Genomic DNA, 24,532 nt, shown 5'->3' on the forward strand with positions numbered 1-24,532 from the left:
GATCATCCTTGAGATGTTTCTGCAGCTTCATTGGAGTCCACCTGTGGTAAATTCAGTTGACTGGACATGATTTGGAAAGGCACACACCTGTCTATATAAGGTCCCACAGTTGACAGTTCATGTCAGAGCACAAACCAAGCATGAAGTCAAAGGAATTGTCTGTAGACCTCCGAGACAGGATTGGCTCGAGGCACAAATCTGGGGAAGGTTACAGAAAAATTTCTGCTGCTTTGAAGGTCCCAATGAGCACAGTGGCCTCCATCATCCGTAAGTGGGAGAAGTTTGAAACCACCAGGACTCTTCCTAGAGCTGGCCGGCCATCTAAACTGAACGAGCGGGGGAGAAGGGCCTCAGTCAGGGAGGTCACCAAGGACCCGGTGGTCACTCTGTCAGAGCTCCAGAGGTCCTCTGTGGAGAGAGGAGAACCTTCCAGAAGGACAACCATCTCTGCAGCAATCCACCAATCAGGCCTGTATGGTAGAGTGACCAGACGGAAGCCACTCCTTAGTAAAAGGCACATGGCAGCCCGCCTGGAGTTTGCCAAAAGACACCTGAAGGACTCTCAGACCATGAGAAAGAAAATTCTCTGGTCTGATGAGACAAAGATTGAACTCTTTGGTGTGAATGCCAGGCGTCACGTTTGGAGGAAACCAGGCACCGCTCATCACCAGGCCAATACCATCCCTACAGTGAAGCATGGTGGTGGCAGCATCATGCTGTGGGGATGTTTTTCAGCGGCAGGGACTGGGAGACTAGTCAGGATAAAGGGAAAGATGACTGCAGCAATGTACAGAGACATCCTGGATGAAAACCTGCTTCAGAGCGCTCTTGACCTCAGACTGGGGCGACGGTTCATCTTTCAGCAGGACAACAACCCTAAGCACACAGCCAAGATATCAAAGGAGTGGCTTCAGGACAACTCTGTGAATGTCCTTGAGTGGCCCAGCCAGAGCCCAGACTTGAATCTGATTGAACATCTCTGGAGAGATCTTAAAATGGCTGTGCACCGACGCTTCCCATCCAACAAGATGGAGCTTGAGAGGTGCTGCAAAGAGGAAAGGGTGAAACTGGCCAAGGATAGGTGTGCCAAGCTTGTGGCATCATATTCAAAAAGACTCGAGGCTGTAATTGCTGACAAAGGTGCATCGACAAAGTATTGAGCAAAGGCTGTGAATACTCAGTTTTTTTATTTTTAATAAATTTGCAAAAACCTCAAGTAAACTTTTTTCACGTTGTCATTATGGGGTGTTGTGTGCAGAATTCTGAGGAAAAAAATGAATTTAATCCATTTTGGAATAAGGCTGTAACATAACAAAATGTGGAAAAAGTGATGCGCTGTGAATACTTTCTGGATGCACTCTATCTATCTATCTATCTATCTATCTATCTATCTATCTATCTATCTATCTATCTATCTATCTATCTATCTATCTATCTATCTATCTATCTATCTATCTATCATGCTTCGCCTATCTATAGTATCTACAGCACCTTCAGAAAGTATTCAGACTCCATCATATTTTCATATTTTAATGTCATTTAAATTCAGTATCCCAGAATGCCAAAGAGGAAATGAAAAAAACAAAAAAAACGCAGAGGGTGTTAAGCAGCAGCCACATTGTTTTTGGTCAAAATCTCTTTGAATGACACTGCGGTGTGTGCAAGTGTGCTGTCTTAGTGTAAAATAAACTTTTGGGTGTGTCACTTCTCCAGATGTTTTCATTCTGATCCTTTCCCATAGACACCTCAACAGTTCTGTGTAATGTTACTGATTAACAGTTTGTCCAAAGAGAACAAAATCTTTATGAACAAGTCTATCAATGTCGAAAGATGCGATCGTCATTGTCTCTTGAAAATCTGCCACATTGGCTTGGTGGAAAAAAAATCGTCCAAGTCGTATGCGCAATTGAAGAATAAACACCAGAAACACACAACTGGTCAGCCCAGCAGCATGTCAATCGGAGGACTGATTAACCAGACTGTTGTCATGTGATACCCAGCAGCATACTTGACACTACCCCCAAGCTCTTGTACTATTGACCAATTGCAGGAGTTTTTGTGTCCCCCCTCATATACTGAATGTCACCATCATCTAATGTAATTATAGAAACAGAAGATTGGATTGCATACTGTTGTTGGTTCTTTTTCGCAGTGGACGCAATGATTGGGCTTGGACTTGAAGGCCTTGCAATCACTGAGTCCACCACAAACTTCTCTTAACACCAGAGTGTCCTAGCAGGAAATGTGACTGCATCCATCTGACAGTTAAAACCTAGCTGAAGATGGATGATGAAACAGCACAATGAGCCAACAGCAAATCTATGATTTCAAAGGCTCAAGAACAACAAAGAACTGAGGGTTTGGAATGGCCAAGACTTCCTTGGGGTGCTGAGGTAAGACTTACGAGGGCTGATCATAAACAAATAGCCACAAAGATCACTGAACTAAAGTAATGTGGTAAGTAGTGATGAACATTTTGAATCACTTTGCTAGTTCAGTTTTTCCAAACTACATAATTAAGAGAATCGATTTGATTCGTCAATAATAAAAAAACTATAAAACTTTCATTCACCTTGAATGAATCACAAATTAATTAATTATGATTTAATTATAACACGTCATTTATATTTTTAAAATTGTGTTAAACATACTTGTATTTCTTATCATATAACGAAAACCTCTTTGAAAGCATGAGGCTTGCCAATATAATGTAAATGCATGACAATAAATTGAAAATAACACACAAAGTTATGGAATCGTATGTGTGCACAAACTGTGTAACTCATTCTCGGGTAATGACTCAATGAATTGGTTCACATATCAAATAAATGAGAATCATGTGACACGTTCATGAATCAAATGACGGAGAATCGTGTCACTCGTTCTCAGGTTATGATTTAGTTCAAACTCAAAATACTTAGACGAATAATAATTTCTCAGGTTCAGTTTTGTGTCAATGAGAATCACGTGACTCGTTTGGGAATCAAATGAAGGAGAATCGTGTCACTCGATCTCAAGCAATGATTTAGTTCGAACTTGAAATAATTAGAATAATAATTTTACAAGGTTCTGTTTTGTGTGATGAATTTGTTGAAAGCACAAAGGGACATAAAAATACTGTCATAGGAATGATTGTTACTTTGTGTCTGTGTACTTTGGTATCCTTAAGAAGAAACTGAAGATTTTTTTTTCTTGGAAGCCTCGTTTTTTTGTTTTTGTGACTGGGATTTGCGTCACGTGATCCTGTGAAGTCAGCAGCAGTAAGGTGTAAATAGAACGATAGAGGCCTGTGTTACCACTCGGCTACTTCCAAAAAGGAGAATAAAATTTATTAATGTAGTTGGCTACTTCGTTGAGGGTTCCATCACAGTTTTGAACTCTTTTTGCCATTGACTTCGTCTCTTGTTTTGTTCCGAGAGTTTTGGTTGCCAGCTTTTATTGCTCTTCCCAGTTTGCTATGAATCTTATTACATGTTTATTCCCCTGGTCTTGTTAATATTTTCTTACAATCTTCCCTTGACACAATATCCTATTAGACATATTATTTTAATATTATGCATAGTGTAAAGTCAAGCAAAATGACCCCTTTTATTGGCTAACTAAAAAGATGACAATATGCAGGCTTTCGAGGCAACTCAGGCCCCTTCTTCAGGCAAGATGTAATACTATATATTATGCCTATAAATTGTGTATAAAAGAATTCCAACAATGAATTGTACAAAATAAACAATTAAAACATTGTAATATACATATGTTGTTACTGTTTTGTACTTGTGTGATGAACAAGGAAATAATCAATGAGAGTGTTCTAACTAGAAAGAATCACAAGTGAATGAACGAGGATAATGATTCAGACGGGCAGCACTTGCACATGCGCTTTTAACGTCTAAACGAATGAGGCTGGGGGCACCACACATGTACTCTTGCGCTCCTATTGAGCTCTCCTGAATTGACCTCTTTGTACTTGCAAATCAGTTCCCATGATTAACTGAAAAGAGTCACTCAAAAAAGAATGAATTGTTCACAAATTTCCCATCACTAGCTGTAAATTGGACAGGACTGAACGTTGCCCAACACGATGAGTCGGAGTCATTAATTGTAAAGGTGCTTCTACACGCTATGGAATCAAGTGATGCCTTTACTTTTACACACATGGCCTTTTCATAGTAGCTTATTGTTTGTTTAACAGATGACAACAGTCATATTAATTAATGAATTAACTAACTAATTGATTGATTGATTCATTACATTTATATAACTTGTTTTCTTGCTACTCAAAGTGTTTTACACAGTGAGCTGGGGAGCTACTTCATCCACCACTAATGTGCAGCATCCACCTGTATGATGCGACAACGGCCATTTTGCAGAAGTACGCTCACCACACATTAGCAATTAGGTGCGGAAGAGGTGAGAGATTGTTAGCCAATCAGGGACATTGGATGATTGGCGTCCTTCAACATCTGCAATAAGATGCTGCAGATGTTCTATCAGACAGTTGTGGCGAGCACCCTCTTCTACGTGGTGGTGTGCTGGGGAGGCAGCATTAAGAGAAAAGACGCCTCACGCCTGGACAAACTGGTGAGGAAGGCAGGCTCTATTGTTGGCATGGAGCTGGACAGTTTAACATCAGCGATGGGCGCTCAGCAGGCTCCTATCAATTATGGAGAATCCACTGCATCCACTAAACAGTGTCATCTCCAGACAGAGGAGCAGCTTCAGCGACAGACTGCTGTCACTGTCCTGCTCCACTGACAGACTGAGGAGATCGTTCCTCCCCCAAACTATGCGACTCTTCAATTCCACCCGGGGGGGGTAAACGTTAACATTTAACATTATACAAAGTTATTGTTTGTTTTTTGCCTGCATTATTATCAATCTTTAATTTAATATTGTTTATTGTATCAGTATGCTGCTGCTGGAGAATGTGACTTTCCCATTGGGATTAATAAAGTATCTATCTATCTATCTATCTATCTATCTATCTATCTATCTATCTATCTATCTATCTATCTATCTATCTATCTATCTATCTATCTATCTATCTATCTATCTATCTATCTATCTATCTATCTATCTATCTATCTATCTATCTATCTATCTATCTATCTATCTATCTATCTATCTATCTATCTATCTAATCTGATTAGGGGGCCAGAATGACTAGGCCGTGGTTGGGAGTTTAGCCAGGACATCAGGATACACCCTAATCTTTACAAAGGATGCCCAGGGATCTTTAGTGAACACAGAGAGTCAGGACTTCTCTTTTATGTCTCATCCGAAGGATACCTGGTCCCACAACACCAGCTCTTTAGCCAAGAAAGCCCAGCAGCGGCTCTACTTCCTGCGTAGGCTGAGGAAAGCCCATCTTCCAATAGCTACTCTAACAACATTCTACAGAGGAACCATAGAGATCGTCCTGAGCAACTGCATCACTGTCTGGTTTGGAAATTGCACGGTCGGGGATCGCAAAGCCCTACAACAGATAGTGAAGACAGATGAGAAGATCATTGGTGTCTCTCATCCCTCCATCATGGACATTTACACCACATGCTGCATCCACAAAGCCACCAGCATTGTGAATGATCCAACACACCCTTCACATTCACTGTTTACACTCCTGCCATTGGGAAAAAGGTACCGAAGCATTCGGGCTGTCACCACCAGAATGGGTAACATTTTTCTTTCCCCAAGCAGTCAGACTCCTGAACACTCATGCACCGGACTGATATCTGATACATGTGTTCTGTTCTGCAGTGTTGCACATGGGTGCACATTTGACTCACCTTGTTATATATTATGTGTCCTTATGTTATGTGTTATGGAGTCTTCGTTGTCCTGTGTTTTATGTACCACCATGGTCCTGAAGGAACGTTGTTTCGTTTCACTGTATGCTGTACTGTATATGGATGAAATGATAATAAATACTCTTGACTTGACTTGACTTGACTTGAGATGTCAAATTTGTTAGATGTGGTTTGTCCCCTGAGCTTAAAAACTGGTCATTTAGGGATGACTTTTAGATACATCATGATATATAGAATTGAAGGAGGATTTTATAAAAGCATGAATGAGTTCCCTATAAGGACTTTCTTCTATGAGTGTCTCAAACTAGTTCACGTGTTGCAGACAGGCGATGCTGTGCTCTCAATATTGAAGTGTCAAACGTGACTCCCATTTTGCACATTTCACATCTGCTCATTTCACTGCCCTCAAAGATGGTGAAGAAATGTCAAAATGTTTCATTCTGAACCACTGAGCTGCTTGACTTCAGTGTCGGGATGGACATCACCGCAGCCCATACGCCCACACTAAACCTGCCACACTTCTTACGAAGAACGGAAATGTTAGTGGCAGAACTCCAAACACACGGGACATATGATTGGTCTGATTCTCTGTCTTTTTTAAAGAGAATGGATGTAATTGATTACACATTGCACAGGGACCAAGAGTTTATCAAATAAGCTGATTTGCATTTTCATACATTTTTGTTTATGCTGGACTCCTGCTCTTAGGCATAATAGTCGGAAAGAAAGTGAAATGTCCCCAGTTCTGCCACCAGGTGGTGTTTAATACAGCAAGGCAAGATATCACAACCCCAGGGTACTCAGCTGTCAACCAAATGGGTTTGATTCTTCATCGAGAAAGGCTGCAGTCAATGGAAATGGACACAACTATTTAAAGTATGATTTGACACTGAAGGTCTGGGGCCCTTTAATGAATACGGCAAAAACTCACCCTATCACACCCTTACAGTTTGTTTTTTTTAATTCTTAATTATTTGTAGAACACTTTAGACCATTGTTCTTTCATGTGGAAAGGGTACAGTATCCTGTGTAGTTAAACAGCAGTCACTTCCTATTGCAACTGTTTGGGGCCCCACAGACCGCCGAGCGAGCGTTCTCCTAACCCATACTGTATATACGTAGAGTAGAGGGGTCTGGCATCTTAAAATGAGTGAAAAAAAAAGCCTAGAAATGTGAAAATCCATATGAGGGTTGATAACTTTAAATTCTCACTTTACCCTAGCAATAGAAAATAAACTAAACACACAATGAGCAAAGTTTACTTTGGGACAAATGTTCTGTCTTGTTCTTGGTCCAACAACAGTGTCATCAATTCACAAGCCAGAAATACTGAAAGAGCACATCAAGTGAGCGCCTGGCATGGCACCGAATATCAGGCTACTGTTCTTTGAGGTAAACTCTCCATTTACAACAGTTTGAAAATTGTGGGCACAGCATGTATGGACATTGATCACAACATCTGCATCTCCCCATCCCCAGCCCGCTGCCCCCGCAAACACGAGCTTTACTCACGCTTGTGGTTGTTCTTCCGGTGGAAGGGGAGTGTATGCCGTTCAGAGTCTTCTTCTCCTTCCTCGTCTGCAAGATGTGTGTGTGTGTAGTGGTAACTGAGTCCCGGTCGATTCTTGTAGCGCTTACCACAAACTGCAAGACATAAAGAAAAGAGAAATGAAAAAGTGATTAATAGTCCTTATGTGCATGAAGGTGCAATGCTACGTGTCTCTGCTGCTCCGACACCATTTCAAAATATCCTCGATTACTATAAGATAGATAGATAGATAGATAGATAGATAGATAGATAGATAGATAGATAGATAGATAGATAGATAGATAGATAGATAGATAGATAGATAGATAGATAGATAGATAGATAGATAGATAGATAGATAGATAGATAGATAGATCTTTATTTATTCCCTGAGGAAATTTAATATTGTGCCATCTATCTATCTATCTATCTATCTATCTATCTATCTATCTATCTATCTATCTATCTATCTATCTATCTATCTATCTATCTATCTATCTATCTATCTATCTATCTATCAAATTTCTGTTTCTACTAAAAATAAAAATGGACTAACCACATGCACTACATTAATGTTAAACCTACTCATTTATATTGATTGTTAAATTTGCCTATTTTAAATGAACTAATGAAACAGACATGTTTAAAGAAATATTGAGTATAAATGGTGTTTTAAGGTAAAATGTCAGTGGAACGGTCTGTTAGCTGTGATTATTCATATATGGTGTAGTTAAAGTCTAACTCTATCTGTCTATTATATAGCACCTTTAGTCCCTCTATATCTATCTGTTGCATTGTACCTTTCATGTGTATTTGTATTTCCATTATTTTATTTATTGTATATGCTTATTATGTTGCTGGATTCTGCCTATTGAGAGCTGAGGGTGGTCTTATCTTGTTTAGGGTCTCACTAAAGTAGGAAAACTGGACTAATTAAAATAAATACACACACACACTCATAATGTTTTACTGTACATTTTGTGCATTTACATGAACTGTATACTGTATATATACATGGTATACATACATATATACCCTGTATATATATGCATATATATGTACATAGATATATATTCATTGTATAGTATAACATGTATTGTAAAGAATTTTAGATATATACTGTAAGTGGGTGAGCTCCTGTGTATAACATCACAATTTTTTGTAATCAGCGTGCATAGATAGATAGATAGATAGATATTTTTAGAATAGTTTTTCAAGCATTAAGTTTTTTACACATTCATATTCACACATACACACACACATTTTTGCTTATTTGCAAAAATATCTTTCAAGAAAAATACCACTTATTAGTCAATAAATCAGTTTTTGTTAAATCACAAGTGAAATGTGAAATCCGGTGTTATCAATCAGCATTGGCCTTTTTGGGATCTTTTCATTCTTATCTAGCAGTTTAAAAAGACTTGTTCCAATGTTCACTGGGATTCTCATGATAATAAATTCAGACACCCTACACTCAGATGTCTTTTTGTCCAAAGTGCGGAACATCAAATGGATTATTGACAGTTTATTTCAAAAGAAGCAAGTATAAAAACATTCTTTTTCGTTTTTGCTAGACCAAATCTGGTAATTCCTAAAATTTCACCTTTGTAGGATGTAATGTATGCTCATTTTGTGATTCACCATTATGTACTGAATCTCATTGATGATGGTCTTTCGGATTTCTTATGCCTCATATGTATTTCTTGAAGTTTTAGTTCCTTTGACACCATGAGTTGCCATGACTGCAAAGAATCATCTCCATCCACCACTAACTTGCATTTTTTTTCTTTTAATATGTAGTTTGACAGATGGCAAAATTACATAAATACATACTGTACATCAATTCTTTCATTTTTTTTTGTCCCCAGGAGACAGAGCTAACTCTGGCAGCACTGGTTGCAAGTGAACAAACCAAACTAAAACTGGAATGAATGCCAGTCCTGTGAATGACGCCCTCATTTTGCCACTCACACAGGACAAATTAAGCTATATGCACTTTGAAGCTCTGAGTTGCACCACCTTTTTCCTCTTCTTCTTCTTCCTCTTCTTTCCCCATTTCTGTGTGGTGTCAATGTACCTTATCAACATTTCCATCTAGCTTGGCCTTGCACCACCTCCCTAATTTTTCTTTTACTTTATCCATCCACCTGATCTTTGCCCTCCATTGCCTTCTCTTCCCCCGGAGTTCCATTCCCATCACTCTTTTGCCCATATCTTCATTGTCTCCCCTCATTACATGTCCATACCACTTCAGCGTACTTTCCTATCTTTTCTTAGATTTCTCTCCCACTTTTGTTGCACCTCTGATTATCTCATTTCTTAATCTGTCTTTTTCTGTTACTCCACACATTCATCTCAACATCCTCATTTTGCCATATCTAACTTCTTCTCCTGAGCTTCCTTCACTGCCTATGTTTCAGCTCCACACATCATGGCTGGTCTTACCATTGTCTTAAAAACCTGACCTTCTCCTTAATTCTTCAATAACACAATACTAAAGTATCTATCTATCTATCTATCTACTCCTGATACCTCCTTCCAAATGTTCCATGCACACTGCACTCTATGGGTTTTCTTTACATCTCGTTTTCCATCTTGTGCTATCACTGATCCTGGATATTTAAATTTACCTGCTCTTTTCCACAGCTTTCCCTGTAGAATAACTATTGAATCCTGTGGTCATCATTAAACCTCATCAATTCTGTCTTCTTATTTCTATTGATCTGCAGTCTATCTTCCAAAGCTCTTCTCCATTCCTCCAACGTCCTCTTGTATCATTCTACACAGCACAATGTCATCAGCAAAAGGCCTGCACCAGAGGAATTGGCCTTTTATCCCACAACTCAACACATCTATAACCAGATCAATGACATAAGGACTTTAAGAAGATCCCTGGTTCAGACCTCCATTAACAGGGGTCTTATCTGCTACCCCAACACTGCTTTTAACCCAAGTCCTAACTCCCTCATACACATCCTAGCCAATCTCCACACACTTCTCTGGTCCTTCTTTCTCTCTTGACTTGGCACTCTATCATAAGCCTTGTCCTAATCAATAAATGCCATATGCATGTTCTTCCTGTTTTTCTCAATGCTTCTCCATTGGCTACCACAATGCAAAGACTGCATTAGTAGTTCATCCCCCTGGCATACAACCAAACTTATTCTCTCTTATGGTGGTCTCTTCTCTAAGCCTTCTCTTTATAACCCTTTCTCACACATTGTGTGTGAAATCATCTTTATCCCCCTATAGTGTCCACTGTCCTGAATATCTCTCTTCTCCCTAATAAATGGGTACAATCACACTGGTCCTGCACTCCTCTATTATTATCTCCTCTTCATCGATCTTCTCCATCAGATCCCAAAACACTTCTACTCCCTCTCCTCCTAATTTCTTCCACACTTCTGCTGGTATTTCATCTCATCCTGTTGCCTTTCCATTCTTCATTCTTTTCAGTGCCTCCTATACTTCCTCCCTCCTTATTCTTGGTACTCATCCTTCATTTGGGACTCCATCCCCAAACACTGCCCTTGGATTTTCTTCATTCATCAGCTTTCCATCTATTCTTGATCCTATCATGCTCACTCAAGACTACACTTTGCTCATCTTTCATCACTTCAACTGACTAAAATCCAATTGCAATTCCAGATATCTCAAAATAACTTCTGGCTCATTTTGAGATCTCTCAAACACAGTACATCCATCCATCCATCCATTGACCAACCCGCTGAATCCGAACACAGGGTCACGGGGGTCTGCTGGAGCCAATCCCAGCCAACACAGGGCACAAGGCAGGAACTAATCCTGGGCAGGGTGCCAACCCACCGCAGGACGCACACAAACACACCCACACACCAAGCACACACTAGGGCCAATGTAGAATCGCCAATCCACCTAACCTGCATGTCTTTGGACTGTGGGAGGAAACCGGAGCGCCCGGAGGAAACCCACGCAGACATGGGGAGAACATGCAAACTCCACGCAGGGAGGACCCGGGAAGCGAACCCAGGTCCCCAGATCTCCCAACTGCGAGGCAGCAGCGCTACCCGCTGCGCCACCGTGCCGCCAAACACAGTACAAGATATCTTAAAATAGACCAGAAGTCCATGGAAAGGAAAGACATTCTTACAGGAAGTGATTTTGAGACCTCTCAAAGTGAATTTCAGATGTCTTAAAATGCATGCAAAGTATTTGACCTACCCAGAAATGAACACACAGTTAGTTTGAAATATCTGAAAAAGTATTTGAGACATCTTAAAATGTATTAGCGATTTCTCAAAATGCATTGTGAATATCTTAAAATGTAAATAAACATATTTTGAAATACCTGGAAATTACTTTCACAGTTCTTGAAAAGTGAACTAACTGCATTTTAAGTTATCTGAAATTAATTTGGAGATATCTTTAAATGTTAATTCGGCTTGCTATATGTATTATTGTATGTATAAGTATTATTCACACTTTGAAGCAAAGGTGTATTTTATTAGGGCTTTACACACAAACTTTGCTTTTATTCATTCTTTTTTATCATTTATCTTATTTAATTCATTTACTATTATTCTATTTTAACAAATACTTTAACAAATGGTGAGGGAAGACTGACACTTTCCTTCTCAGGGGGTTAGCAGGCTGAGTGGGGCCACCCAACAGAAGACTCCACAGCGACAGAAGGGCATCATTGGTGGGTAGGTGGCATCAGCCTCTATGTGTTTAAGTTATTCTCGGGGATCAAGATGCATCAGCTTTTAGGTCTGGGTTATACCCAGGCACACCACAAAGTTTGCCAGTCTTTATCTGTGTGTGTAGGTTATTCTCAGGGAGCATCATGGATGAGCCTTCAAGTTGTAGGCTAAATCTGCGGAGACTGTGAAGGCACATAAGCTTCCATGTGTTCAAATTATCCTCAAGGACCTGTATACCAATCCAGAAACTTTAGTTTGTACTGACAACATTAATTCAGACTACTTTAAACTAGAACGTGGTACCAGACAAGGATGTCCCTTGTCACCACTACTTTTTGCAATCACCATTGAGCCACTGGCAGTTCACTGTTGAAATTCTTATAATTATGAGTGACAAGCAGTTTGAAGATCTGTTATTGGGGTTGGAAAAAATTTCCTGGAAAGCCTCCAAAGATGTTGTTGATAATTTTATGGGCAATTACAATGCCCCAAACTACATTCAGCTGGTAGACAAACATCTCAAAGCATACAAGACAATGAAGTGGAACATGTCACTCAAGATTCATTTCCTCCACTCACACTTGGATTTCTTCCCCGCAAATCTCGGTGCTGTCAGTGACGAACACGGCAAAAGGTTTCACCAGGACGTTGCTACGATGGAGAAACGATACCAGGGCAACTGGAATCCGTCAATGCTTGCTGACTACTGTTGGACACTGCAATGTGATGCACCAGACATTGATTACAAAAGAAAATCAAGAGAAAAACACTTTTAATTCTGTTGAATTTAATAGCTTATGCGAAACCTAAATGTGACTAAATACGTTATTGTCAGTAAACATATAAATGTCTATTTCTCAGAGATCCTACGTGTTGCAGTAAAACCAAAACTATATTTGTGCATAACCAGTAGGTACCTGTCACAATCAGCGAAAACCTTTCAGGAAGCAAGACTTTTCAAAAAAATTGTTGCGCAGTGTAACATGTCTGATCTGGGGGCCAACAAAAATGCCCTCTTTGATCTTAGCATCAGTTATTCTTAGGAACATCTGTCTTAAATAACGAAAACCTTCACCTTCCTTGTTCAGTGCTTTTACGAAATTCTTCGTGAGTCCCAGTTTTATGTGAAGAGGAGGCAAAAATATCTTTGCCGGGTTGACAAGCGACTCATGTGCCACATTTTTCTGTCCTGGAACTAAATTTTTACAGAGTGGCCAGTTCTGTCAAGAATAGTGCGACTCTTTGGCACAACTGTCCTATTCACAGATGAAATAACAGTACTTTGTATAGCTGAGCTGCAGTCCTAGTAACAGAGCAATTTCCACAGATCCAGTTGTACCTGCTATACTGGACATGCTTCAGCAACAGTTCCATATTCTCATACTTTTCTTTCATGTGTGCTGCATAGCCAACAGGTACTGAAGGATAAACGTTGCCATTGTGTAGCAGAACAGCTTTCAGGCTTAACATTGACAAATCAATGAAGGGACGCCACTCTTCCGGGTTGTGATCACAAACCAAGGCCAAGAACAATCCTTCAATGTCATAACAGAAACAGAGACTGTCAACTTGTGCAAAAAATTTGGTTATATCATGATGTCGGCCTCAAAACACAGACATTTTCGTACCTGGTGACAGCAAACACCATTCCTGCAGTCTCGAACCCAGCAGCTTGGCTTTTGCTTTTGACAGACCCAGCTCTCTGACCAAATCATTCAATTCGGACTGTATTATCAGATGTGGATCACCTGATGAGCACGGCTCAAAATCCAGGTCAATGTCATTGTCAGTACCATGCATTGCAGTTTCTTCATCTGGTTCGTCTAAGGTCCAATCCTCTGGTGGTTTCGGAATTGGAAGACTGTCGTCCGTCATGTGGCACGGGTCTCATTGCTGAAGGCAGATTAGGATATTCAATTGACTTCTTGTTTTTGGCAGAGAAACCAGACACATTAGTCAAACAGAAGTAACAGTACGTCACATGGTCTTTCTGATCTCGCCATATCATCGGAACAGCAAACGTCATCGTCTTTCGAGTGCCTCTGAGCCAGGCTCTCAGACTGACAGCACATGTCATACAGTAAATGTGAGGCGCTTATTCCTTGTCTTCACCAATTTTGCAGCTGAAATACAGATGATAAGCTTTCTTCACAAGAGCAGTCATTAAACGTCTCTGAGGTGCAAGTGTATATTTGCCACAAATATAGCAGAATGTATCGTGGCTGTTGACGAGACATATCGCCCGACACCAAAACGTCTATAACATCAAGCTTACTTACTGTTATATTGCTATAGATACTGTACTTTACTATACTGATACTATACATACACACTGATTATCTATATTAACCAAATGAGCAGGATTGGTGTATGCAGGCTACCTTTATAGCATGCTGAGACAGCATCAAGCTCGTTCAGACCTGCCCAGGATGTCAACTTCCACAGAACAACTTCCATCCTGGCCTGATTCCATGGCTGGACATGATAAGTGAACTGATAAGTCACTTACGAGAGCGAAAATGTTTGGATACAAATATAAGAAAAAATCATGACAAAACTGAAACGGTACATGATGGGTAAATTTTGATGTGATATTCGTGATCAGCACCCAAAAATCTATAAGAAACGCCCAACAGTGTCCAAGAAGCAAAAACGTAGTTGTGCAGTGTTATCAGATAAAGGGGATTATCAGAGAAGGACTTGAACAGAAAGTTTCTCTCTAAGCAGATGATATGGTACTGTATATATCAGACCCACAAAATACTGTGCCTGCAGTCCTAACAGCACTTACAGAATTTTCAAAGATTTCTGGTCTCAGAATTAATTTGAATAAAAGTGTGCACTTCACAGTGAATTCTCAAGCATACAATATTAGATTGGACACCTTCCCTTTTATCATCGCAGATCAGTTTAAATACCGAGGGGTAAACATCACAAGTAAACATAAAGCTCTTTATCAACAAAATTTCGCTGTCTGTATGGAAAAAATTAAGCCAGACTCGCATAGATAGTCAACCCTTCATCTCACTCTAACCGGAAGAATTAACGTTGTTAAGATGAATATCCTTCCTAAGCTTCTCTTTTTATTTCCAAACATTCCAATATACATCAATAAATCATTTTTTAAGCAATTAGATTCCACCATAACCTCATTTATTTTGTACTTAAAACATCCACGTGTCTAAAGAGCGACCCTACAAAGAGCTAAGGCAGAAGGTGGCATGGCTCTACCTAACTTTCAGTTTTATTACTGGGCAGCAAACATACAAGTTATAAAAACCTGGACATGGACACAAATAGATGAACATACACAGGCTTGGTCCACAATAGAAATAAAATCCTGCAGTACTTCTTTATATTCCTTGCTTTGTGCCCCTATATAAATGCAAGTTATCACCAATATACTAAAAACCCAATTGTGCTTCACTCACTCAGAATATGGAACCAATGTAGGAAGCATTTTAAGATGGAGAATCTTTTATCTGTGGCACCTCTGCACGAGAACCACCTTTTTCAACCCTCGCAAACATATGCAGTTTTTAATATCTGGAAAACATTTGGGATTAAATCACTTAGATATCTGTACACAGACAACGTCTTTGCATCCTATGAACAATTACATTCCAAATGTAACTTTCCAGCAACACATTTCTTTCACTATCTTCAAATCAGAAACTTGCTAAACAGAACCTGCCCGATTTTCATCATCTCCCACCTTCCTCTATTTTGGAAAAAATATTGCTCAGTCTCAAGGACTCAGACAGCATTTCTATAATATATAAAACCATTTTACAGTCCCTCCCTTTCAAAGATCCAAGAGGACAATGGGAAAAAGATCTCTCCCTCAACATCTCAGAAAAGGAGTGGAAGGTAGCAATTCAGAGAATTAATTCAAGCTCTATATGCGCAAAGCATACAACTATTCAATATCGAGCTCATCTGTCTCGCTTAAAATTGTCCAAAATGTTTCCAGGCCGAGATCCGACGCTGCAATCAAGCTCCAGCCTCATTGGGGCACATGTTCTGGGCCTGCACCAAATTAAAATCATTCTGGACCAAAATCTTTAAATGCCTTTCAGACAGCCTTGGTGTCACAATCCGTCCTAACCCAATAACAGCTGTGTGCGGTGGGCTCACAGAGGGGCTTAAAGTGGAGAAGGACAAACAAACTGTAATTACCTTTACTCCACTATTGGCACATAGACTTATCTTGCTGAACTGGAAGAATCCTAACTCACCTCTTTTAAGTCAGTTGGTAACTGATGTTTTATATTATTTGAAATTGGAAAAAATCAAATTCTCACTTAGAGGCAAAACCTGGCAGGATCTAATCAATAATATTTTAGAATAAGCTCTTAAAGCACAGAGGAAGTAGATTCTCTTCCCATTTCTTTTTCTTCTCCATTTATCTTTATCCGCCTATTAAACTCATCAATTTACTTATTTTTATTCGCTGTAAGTTTTATTCTGCAGCCCATGCTCTCTTTCTCAGGGGTGGCGGTCGATTTGTTTTCAATCCTATTCTTGTAAAAATTGATCTATTTGTATGGAATGATGACAATAAAATCAATAAAATTTAAAAAAAAAAAAGTTATTCTCAAGGACCAACGTGTGTCAACCTTTAGGTCAAGGTTACGTGCAAGGGCACCATGAAGATGTGTCAGTTTTTGTGTGTGTGTAGGTTGTTCTTGTGAAGAAAAGTGTATCAGCCTTGAGGTCTAGGCTATAACGGGGATACCATGAAGGTGCATCCGCCTCAATGTGTCTAAGTTATTTTCAGTTCCCAAAGTGTATCAAACCTTTAGGTCAAGGTTATACCCAGGGAAACCATGAAGGTGCATCAGTCTTTATGTGTCCTGGTCATTCATGGTGAAGTATTATCAGAGTTAGCCTTGAGGTCTAGGTTATATCTAGGAACACACTGAGCTTCCATGTGTCTAAGTTATTCTTAGGGACCAAGGTGTGTCAGCCTTTAGGTATGGGTTATACCGGTGACGTGTGGTGAGGTTCATGGCTGATGTGGCTCCTTCAGAGTCAGATTTACAAATATACAGTGCATCCGGAAAGTATTCACAGCGCATCACTTTTTCCACATTTTGTTATGTTACAGCCTTATTCCAAAATGGATTAAATTCACTTTTTTCCTCAGAATTCTGCACACAACACCCCATAATGACAACATGAAAAAAGTTTACTTGAGGTTTTTGCAAATTTATTAAAAATAAAAAAACTGAGAAATCCCATGTACATAAGTATTCACAGCCTTTGCTCAATACTTTGTCGATGCACCTTTGGCAGCAATTCCAGCCTCAAGTCTTGTTGAATATGATGCCACAAGCTTGGCACACCTATCCTTGGCCAGTTTCGCCCATTCCTCTTTGCAGCACCTCTCAAGCTCCATCAGGTTGAATGGGAAGCGTCGGTGCACAGCCATTTTAAGATCTCTCCAGAGATGTTCAATCAGATTCAAGTCTGGGCTCTGGCTGGGCCACTCAAGGACATTCACAGAGTTGTCCTGAAGCCACTCCTTTGATATCTTGGCTGTGTGCTTAGGGTCGTTGTCCTGCTGAAAGATGAACTGTCGCTCCAGTCTGAGGTCCAGAGCGCTCTGGAGCAGGTTTTCATCCAGGATGTCTCTGTACATTGCTGCAGTCATCTTTCCCTTTATCCTGACTAGTCTCCCAGTTCCTGCTGCTGAAAAACATCCCCACAGCATGATGCTGCCACCACCATGCTTCACTGTAGGGATGGTGTCAGGTTTCCTCCAAACATGACGCCTGGCATTCACACCAAAGAGTTCAATCTTTGTCTCATCAGACCAGAGAATTTTCTTTCTCATGGTCTGAGAGTCCTTCAGGTGCCTTTTGGCAAACTCCAGGTGGGGTGCCATGTGCCTTTTACTAAGGAGTGGCTTCCGTCTGGCCACTCTACCATACAGGCCTGATTGGTGGATTGCTGCAGAGATGGTTGTCCTTCTGGAAGGTTCTTCTCTCTCCACAGAGGACCTCTGGAGGTCTGACAGAGTGACCATCGGGTTCTTGGTCACCTCCCTGACTAAGGCCCTTCGCCCCTGATCGCTCAGTTTAGATGGCCGGCCAGCTCTAGGAAGAGTCCTGGTGGATTAGAACTTCTTCCACTTACGGATGATGGAGGCCACTGTGCTCATTGGGACCTTCAAAGCAGCAGAAATTTTTCTGTAACCTTCCCCAGATTTGTGCCTCGAGACAATCCTGTCTCAGAGGTCTACAGACAATTCCTTTGCCTTCATGCTTGGTTTGTGCTCTGACATGAACTGTCAACTGTGGGACCTTATATAGACAGGTGTGTGCCTTTCCAAATCATGTCCAGTCAACTGAATTTACCACAAATGGACTCCAATGAAGCTGCAGAAACATCTCAAGGATGATCAGGGGAAACAGGATGCACCTGAGCACAATTTGAGCTTCATGGCAAAGGCTGTGAATACTTCTGTACATGTGCTTTCTCAATTTTTTTATTTTTAATAAATTTGCAAAAATCTCAAGTAAACTTTTTTCACATTGTCATTATGGGGTGTTGTGTGCAGAATTCTGAGGAAAAAAATGAATTTAATCCATTTTGGAATAAGGCTGTAACATAACAAAATGTGGAAAAAGTAATGCGCTGTGAATACTTTCCAGATGCACTATATGAACCCCAAAGAGTAGCTTATTCACTATTCAGTTGGCAGCGTGCACACTGACTACTGGTTATGTTTCATATCTCATCAGCATTCTTTACACACACACACACAGGTAAGGTGCATATTTGGATAAGAAAGAACATTACATTTATAGCAGCGAGAGAGAGCGGAGAGAGCGCATTTGCTCCTCACCCTCCAAGTGTTCTAAATTTGCCATTGCAATTCCACAATTCATACTCATACAATACAAATAGAAGTACTGAGTGATGTACAAAAAAAAACAGATTTCAATTTTGACCTTGATTGAAATATTTAGTTGTTTTTAAAAGCTTTTAATTCTGATGCTTTAATCAGTTTTAATACAGACTGTTCAACAAACGGAAAACAAGAAAAACAAAAGAATATTTTATTTAAGGTCAAAATGTAGTTGTTCTTTAGTTTGCAACAAACCTTTTAGCTCTGGCATTGGTCTTCTGTTATTTATCACTTCCTGTTTTGACTGAAAGTCCAGTTTTGAGAAATAGATATATAATTTCTTCCACTTTGGCAGTCAGTTGGAAGAAAAATAAAAATAAAGGGACCGCTGCAGTGCCCTTGACTTTCTGATCTCGCTAACTTATTGGCGCCTCTGCATAGAAGAACAGCAGCAACGAGCACCTGTTGGGCTCACATGCGCTTCCCTTCTGTCTGCCTCACCTTCTGCCTTTTCACTGCGGTTTTATGTCCCATCAGCAAGACTAAATATGTCACACACAATCATTAAAGAAATTAGCCAGACTGTGGAAAGTCAGGGTGTATAATAAACGTGTCTGCAAACATTAGATTGGCGACATACAGAGAGACGGTGACAGACACGCGCCAATTGCATGAATCAACCCTGTGTGTGAGGGAGGGCACAGTCCGAGGTGAGGCTCGTCTCGTCGCTGCTGCACCTCACGTTTCATCCTCTGTATTTGATCAGGAAATGAGCAATTTCATCGATTTTGACTACAAAAATGATCAAAATTATTGAAATCATATAGAAAACACATTTATAGCATAGACCAGTGAACACATTTATTTTACGTTATCATTAGTTTTTTTACTTTTCATGATGACCTCACCTGCCTCCCCTGATCGCACGTCCCTGGGTTATACCTGGGCATATACCATGAAGATGTGTCAGGCTCTACGTGTGGGTTTTTTTTCTCAGTGAGCAACGTCTGTGAGCCTTGAGGACTTGGATATGTCAGGGGACACTGTGAAGGTGTTTTATGTGTGTGGGCCTTTAGCATCTTGGTTATATCTGGGGACAGCCTTGTGTTGTTCATGCTATAGCTAGTGAGACCCTATATGGAGTACTGAGGTGTGTTAGGCAGTGCAGGCATCACTGGGGGGTCTCTGTGTGTGGGTATGTTAAGTTTATAGTGTAAGAGAAGACCACCCTATAACAGACTAACCTCATCATAATGCATGTGACAAAGCTAACGCTATTGCTACTTAAGCATATCCTTGAAACACGGCTTTTTGGTGTTACACTATTTGGTGTTACACTACTTTATACACAATATTTAAACAATTATAAAATGAAGAATAACCATTTGTATTTAATTATCAGTTGTTAGAGTAGGGCCACACTTGTAAGAAGAAGACAGGTACTGAAACCAGAAAATCAAATCAGGTTGGAAAATAAAATGAAAATTTGTTACTGGGTGGAAAGAGAGATGAAAAATGACTAAGCTGAAATGCAACACAAACTTAAAATGAAAGAAAATTCATCACCAGAAAAATAGAATAAAGAAGTGCACAACGAATCAAAGGTCGTTTCTTTGTTTAACCAAACACAGATAACAAGACAAGCGTTGTGTTGGTATTTAGCATGTTATAATGTCACATGTCATGCCATGTAATAGCACCCAAAACCAGCTGACGTCCATACAACTGGCAAACAAAACGGTGTGGCGCGCAACAAACAACAAATGAATAGTGGCGTACACAAACCTATCATTAAGTTATAATCACAACAGCAGTTTATTCAGATTGAAAACATCTTTTAACGAGGATGTTGTTACACGTACAGATCTCTAATGTGGATTAGAGTGAGTTGAAGCACACATTGTGCTCTTGTAGTCCTCATTCACACAAAATCAAGATATGCTGTGCCCTTTTATCCGTAAGATCCAAAACGCGCGCAATACTCATTGTTAAAACTGCTAATAATTAATAACGCACAGTACAATGACGCTCATTACTGCTGCAACAAGATGACAGTTCTTACCTTTTACGCTGAGCCTCCTGCCGTTTTTTGCCATAAATATGAAAGATTGACCTTCACAATTCGGTTATTAACCCCCAAGTTTCCAGGACATCATTAAAACGTAGAAAATCAAATTAGCGGGTTTTTCAAGGTTATGGATCTCTGGAGAGTATGTGAACACAACTTTATCTAATAAATATTCATTTAAATAAACAGGGTGGTGCAGTGGTTAGCACAGCTGCCTCATAGGCTCAACGTCCTGGGCTTGAATCTTGCACCTGGTCTACGGTGCCCTCCATAATGTTTAGGAGAAAGACACATTTTTCCTTGATTTATCACACAGTTTAAAATTACAAATCAGACAATTCAGACATCGTGATTAAAGTGCACATTGCAGATTTTCATTTAAGGGGATTTGCAGACATTTCCGTCACACCGTGTAGAAACGACGACACTTTTTCTACATGGTCACCCCATTTCAGGGCACCATAACGTTTCAGACAATTGGCATCACGGGTGTTTGTGATCACTCAGGTGGGTTTCATTCGAGACATCAGTAAAATCTTAGAATGAATTCAGTCAACTGTCTGGAATATCATGACGAAGAAAGAACACACTGGTGAGCTCAGGAATCAGAAAGGGGCTGGTAGGCCAAACAAGACCTCCACTGCTGATGATAGAAGAATCCACACTATGGTCAAGAAAAACCAACAAACGCCTCTGGGACAGATCAGAAACAGTCTTCAGGGCGCTGATGTGGACATGTCAGAGACGACTACCAGCAGAAGACTTCATGAACAGAAATACAGAGGCCACATGGCAAGATGCAGACCACTAGTTAGCCACAAAAATAGGAAAGGAAAAGGACTTCAACGAGACTGCAGAATTCTGGGAATAGGTGTTGTGGACAGACGAGACAAAAATGAAGCTGATCAGAGTGATGGCAAGAGCAAAGTGGGGAGACAGAAAGGAAAGATCCAAAGCAGACCACCTGTTACACGTGGCGATGGCGGTGTTATAGCTTGGGCATATATGGCTGCCCCAGGTCTTGGCACACATCTCTTCATTGATGATGGCACAATGAATTGTGAGTTGTAGAGAAACATCTGATCTGCTCAAATTCCAGTCACTGCCTCCAAACTCTAAAAGCTAAAAAGTGGAAAAATTCTTGAATGGCCAAGCCAGTCAGTCACTCGAGCAGGACTTCCATATGCTGAAGGGAAAATTTAAGGGGACGAGTCCCAGAAACAATCAGGAGCTGAAGATTAGAGGCTTGGCAGAGCATCACCAGAGAAGATCCTCAGTGCCCGGTGATGGCTATGAATCACAGACTTCAAGCAGTCATCGAATGCAGGGGATATGCAACAAAGTCCTAACTATGACGGCTTTAATAGACCTGCCATTGCTATGTGCCAAACATTATAGTGCCCTGAAATGGGGGGACAATGTAGAAATAGCGTTGTGTGACTGAAATGTGTGGAAACGCCTTTAAATGTAAGTGTGCAATGTGCAATATAAGCACGTCTGAATTGTTTGGTATGTGATTTTAAACTGTGGAATAAATCAAGGAAACATGTCTTTGTCTCACCCATTATGGAGGGCACTGTAGGTCTTCTTTCCACATTTCTGTGGGTTTTCCTTTGGGTACTATGGCGTGTCTCCCACATGCCCAAAAGACATGTTAGTCAGGTTAAACTGTGCCTGAGTGTTCCTGCAATAGACTGGCAGGCCTGGCATTAACTCTGGCACCCCACAACCCTGAAATGGTTTTGAGAATATGAAGTTATTGTAAGACTCAGAGTCTTCTGAGCAACAATAAGTCCCTTTCATACTTCTGTATTTCTTCAAAAGGTATGCACTTTTATAGGAGAGCTTTTGTAATATCCCTCTGTTTTCAAATTCTAAGCAAAAACCCCGATTTTGGCTTCCCTCCACTGGCATCCAATTCGTTTTCAAATCCATTTTAAGATCCTTGTATTTGTTTTTAAATCTTTTAATGGGTGTGCCCCTCTTTATTTGTCGGAACTGCTGCACCCTTACGTACCGTCTCGCTCCCTCAGGTCAGCAGACCAGATGCTTTTATGTGTTCCCAAGGCACGATGCAAACTCTGAGGTGATCGAGCTTTTTCAGTTGCAGCCCCAAAACTCTGGAACGATTTGCCATTGCACGTTAGGCAGGCTCCTTCACTAGCTGCCTTTAAATCCTTTTTAAAAACACATTTTTACTCTCTGGCTTTTAACCCTGTATAATATGTTGGCTATTTGTATACTTTTTATACTTTCTATTAAGAATCTCTTCAGTTCTTATGTGTTTATGTGTTGTTTTTCTTTGTACAGCACTTTGGTCAGCCTTGAGGTTGTTTTTAATGTGCTTTATAAATAAATAAAATTAAAATTAAAATTAAATCAAAAAACATTCTCACCGGAGTTCCCGCAGCTTTACCACTGATAAAACACAAGCAAGAAAATGGATGAAAGCCATCAAAAGAGTGTCACGCATGTGTGCTTGGGAGACAGCTGATGGGCACTGCTGATGGTGGTTATCCGCTGAGCCAGGGGCACTGTTTTTTTTTTTTGTTCTTTATTTCGCCTTATACAATTTCTTGTATTAGGAATTTGTTAGTTTTCGCATACCCCTTGGGGTCAGAGCACAGGGTCAGCCATTGTACAGTGCCCCTGGAGCAATTACAGGTTAAGGGTCTTGCTCAAGGGCCCAGCAGAATAGGATCTCTTTTGGCAGTGACGGGGATTTGAACCGGCAACCTTCGGGATACCAGCGCAGATCCTTAGCCTCAGAGCCACCACTCCGCCCCACTGTCTGCTACTACCTTCTCTCTTCTTCAATCTGTAAAAAAAAGAAGATTGCCAGCCGTCCCACCTCTGACATCACTTCCGTTTCTGCCCTCCTGGACCTGCCCCTTCCAGCCTGGAACCCACATGACCTGCAGTTTCCGGCCATCTTTGAATCAGTTCTACATCAGAATCCTGTCTGAAAAGACCTTGACAGTTTCTTTGTCCATCCATCCATTATACAACCCGCTGAATCCGAACACAGGGTCACGGGGGGTCTGCTGGAGCCAATCCCAGCCAACACAGGGCGCAAGGCAGGAACCAATCCCGGGCAGGGCGCCAACCCACTGCAGCAGTTTCTTTCTAAAATAAAGATTGCTTCTTTTTTTTTTTTGCATTTACATTGTACGGGGTCACGGATCTGCTCCACAACTTTTGCTTGTCTGCTTCTTGTTTTACAAGAGACAAAGGGCACATTCTGGTCAATGGCTGGACTTTTTGTTTAGAACAATCCAGACAAGAACAGGTAATTCAGCCCATTAAAGTTTACCATTCCTATCCACTTCATTCTTCCAAAATAACATCAAGTCGAGTTGTGAGGGTCGCTAAAGTCCTACTGTCTACCTGGTCTCTTATTCCAAGCGTCTGTGGTTCACTCTATAAAGAAAAACTTACTAATGTTTGTGCCAAATTTACCCTTTACTGTGTCCCCGTGTTGTTGATGAAGTCATTTTAAAGTCACAGTCTCGATCCACTGGACTAATTCCCTTCATAATTTTAAACACTTCAGTCAGGTCTCCTCTTGATCTCCTTTTGCTTAAACTGTAAAGG

The 24,532-nt window shown here is 40.5% G+C and overlaps 1 protein-coding gene across 2 annotated transcripts in view; it reads right to left on the reverse strand.

Moving 5' to 3' along the window:
• dpf1 (double PHD fingers 1) overlaps positions 1-24,532 on the reverse strand; it is a 412,154-nt gene that overhangs the window by 152,405 nt on the left and 235,217 nt on the right. For both annotated transcript variants that reach the window (XM_051934320.1, XM_051934323.1), the window contains one exon: positions 7,317-7,448. In XM_051934320.1, the coding sequence (XP_051790280.1) occupies positions 7,317-7,448 (132 nt within the window). The remainder of the gene's footprint in view (positions 1-7,316; positions 7,449-24,532) is intronic.

The sequence above is a fragment of the Erpetoichthys calabaricus genome, chromosome 1, assembly GCF_900747795.2.
Source record: "Erpetoichthys calabaricus chromosome 1, fErpCal1.3, whole genome shotgun sequence".
NCBI lineage: Eukaryota > Metazoa > Chordata > Cladistia > Polypteriformes > Polypteridae > Erpetoichthys > Erpetoichthys calabaricus.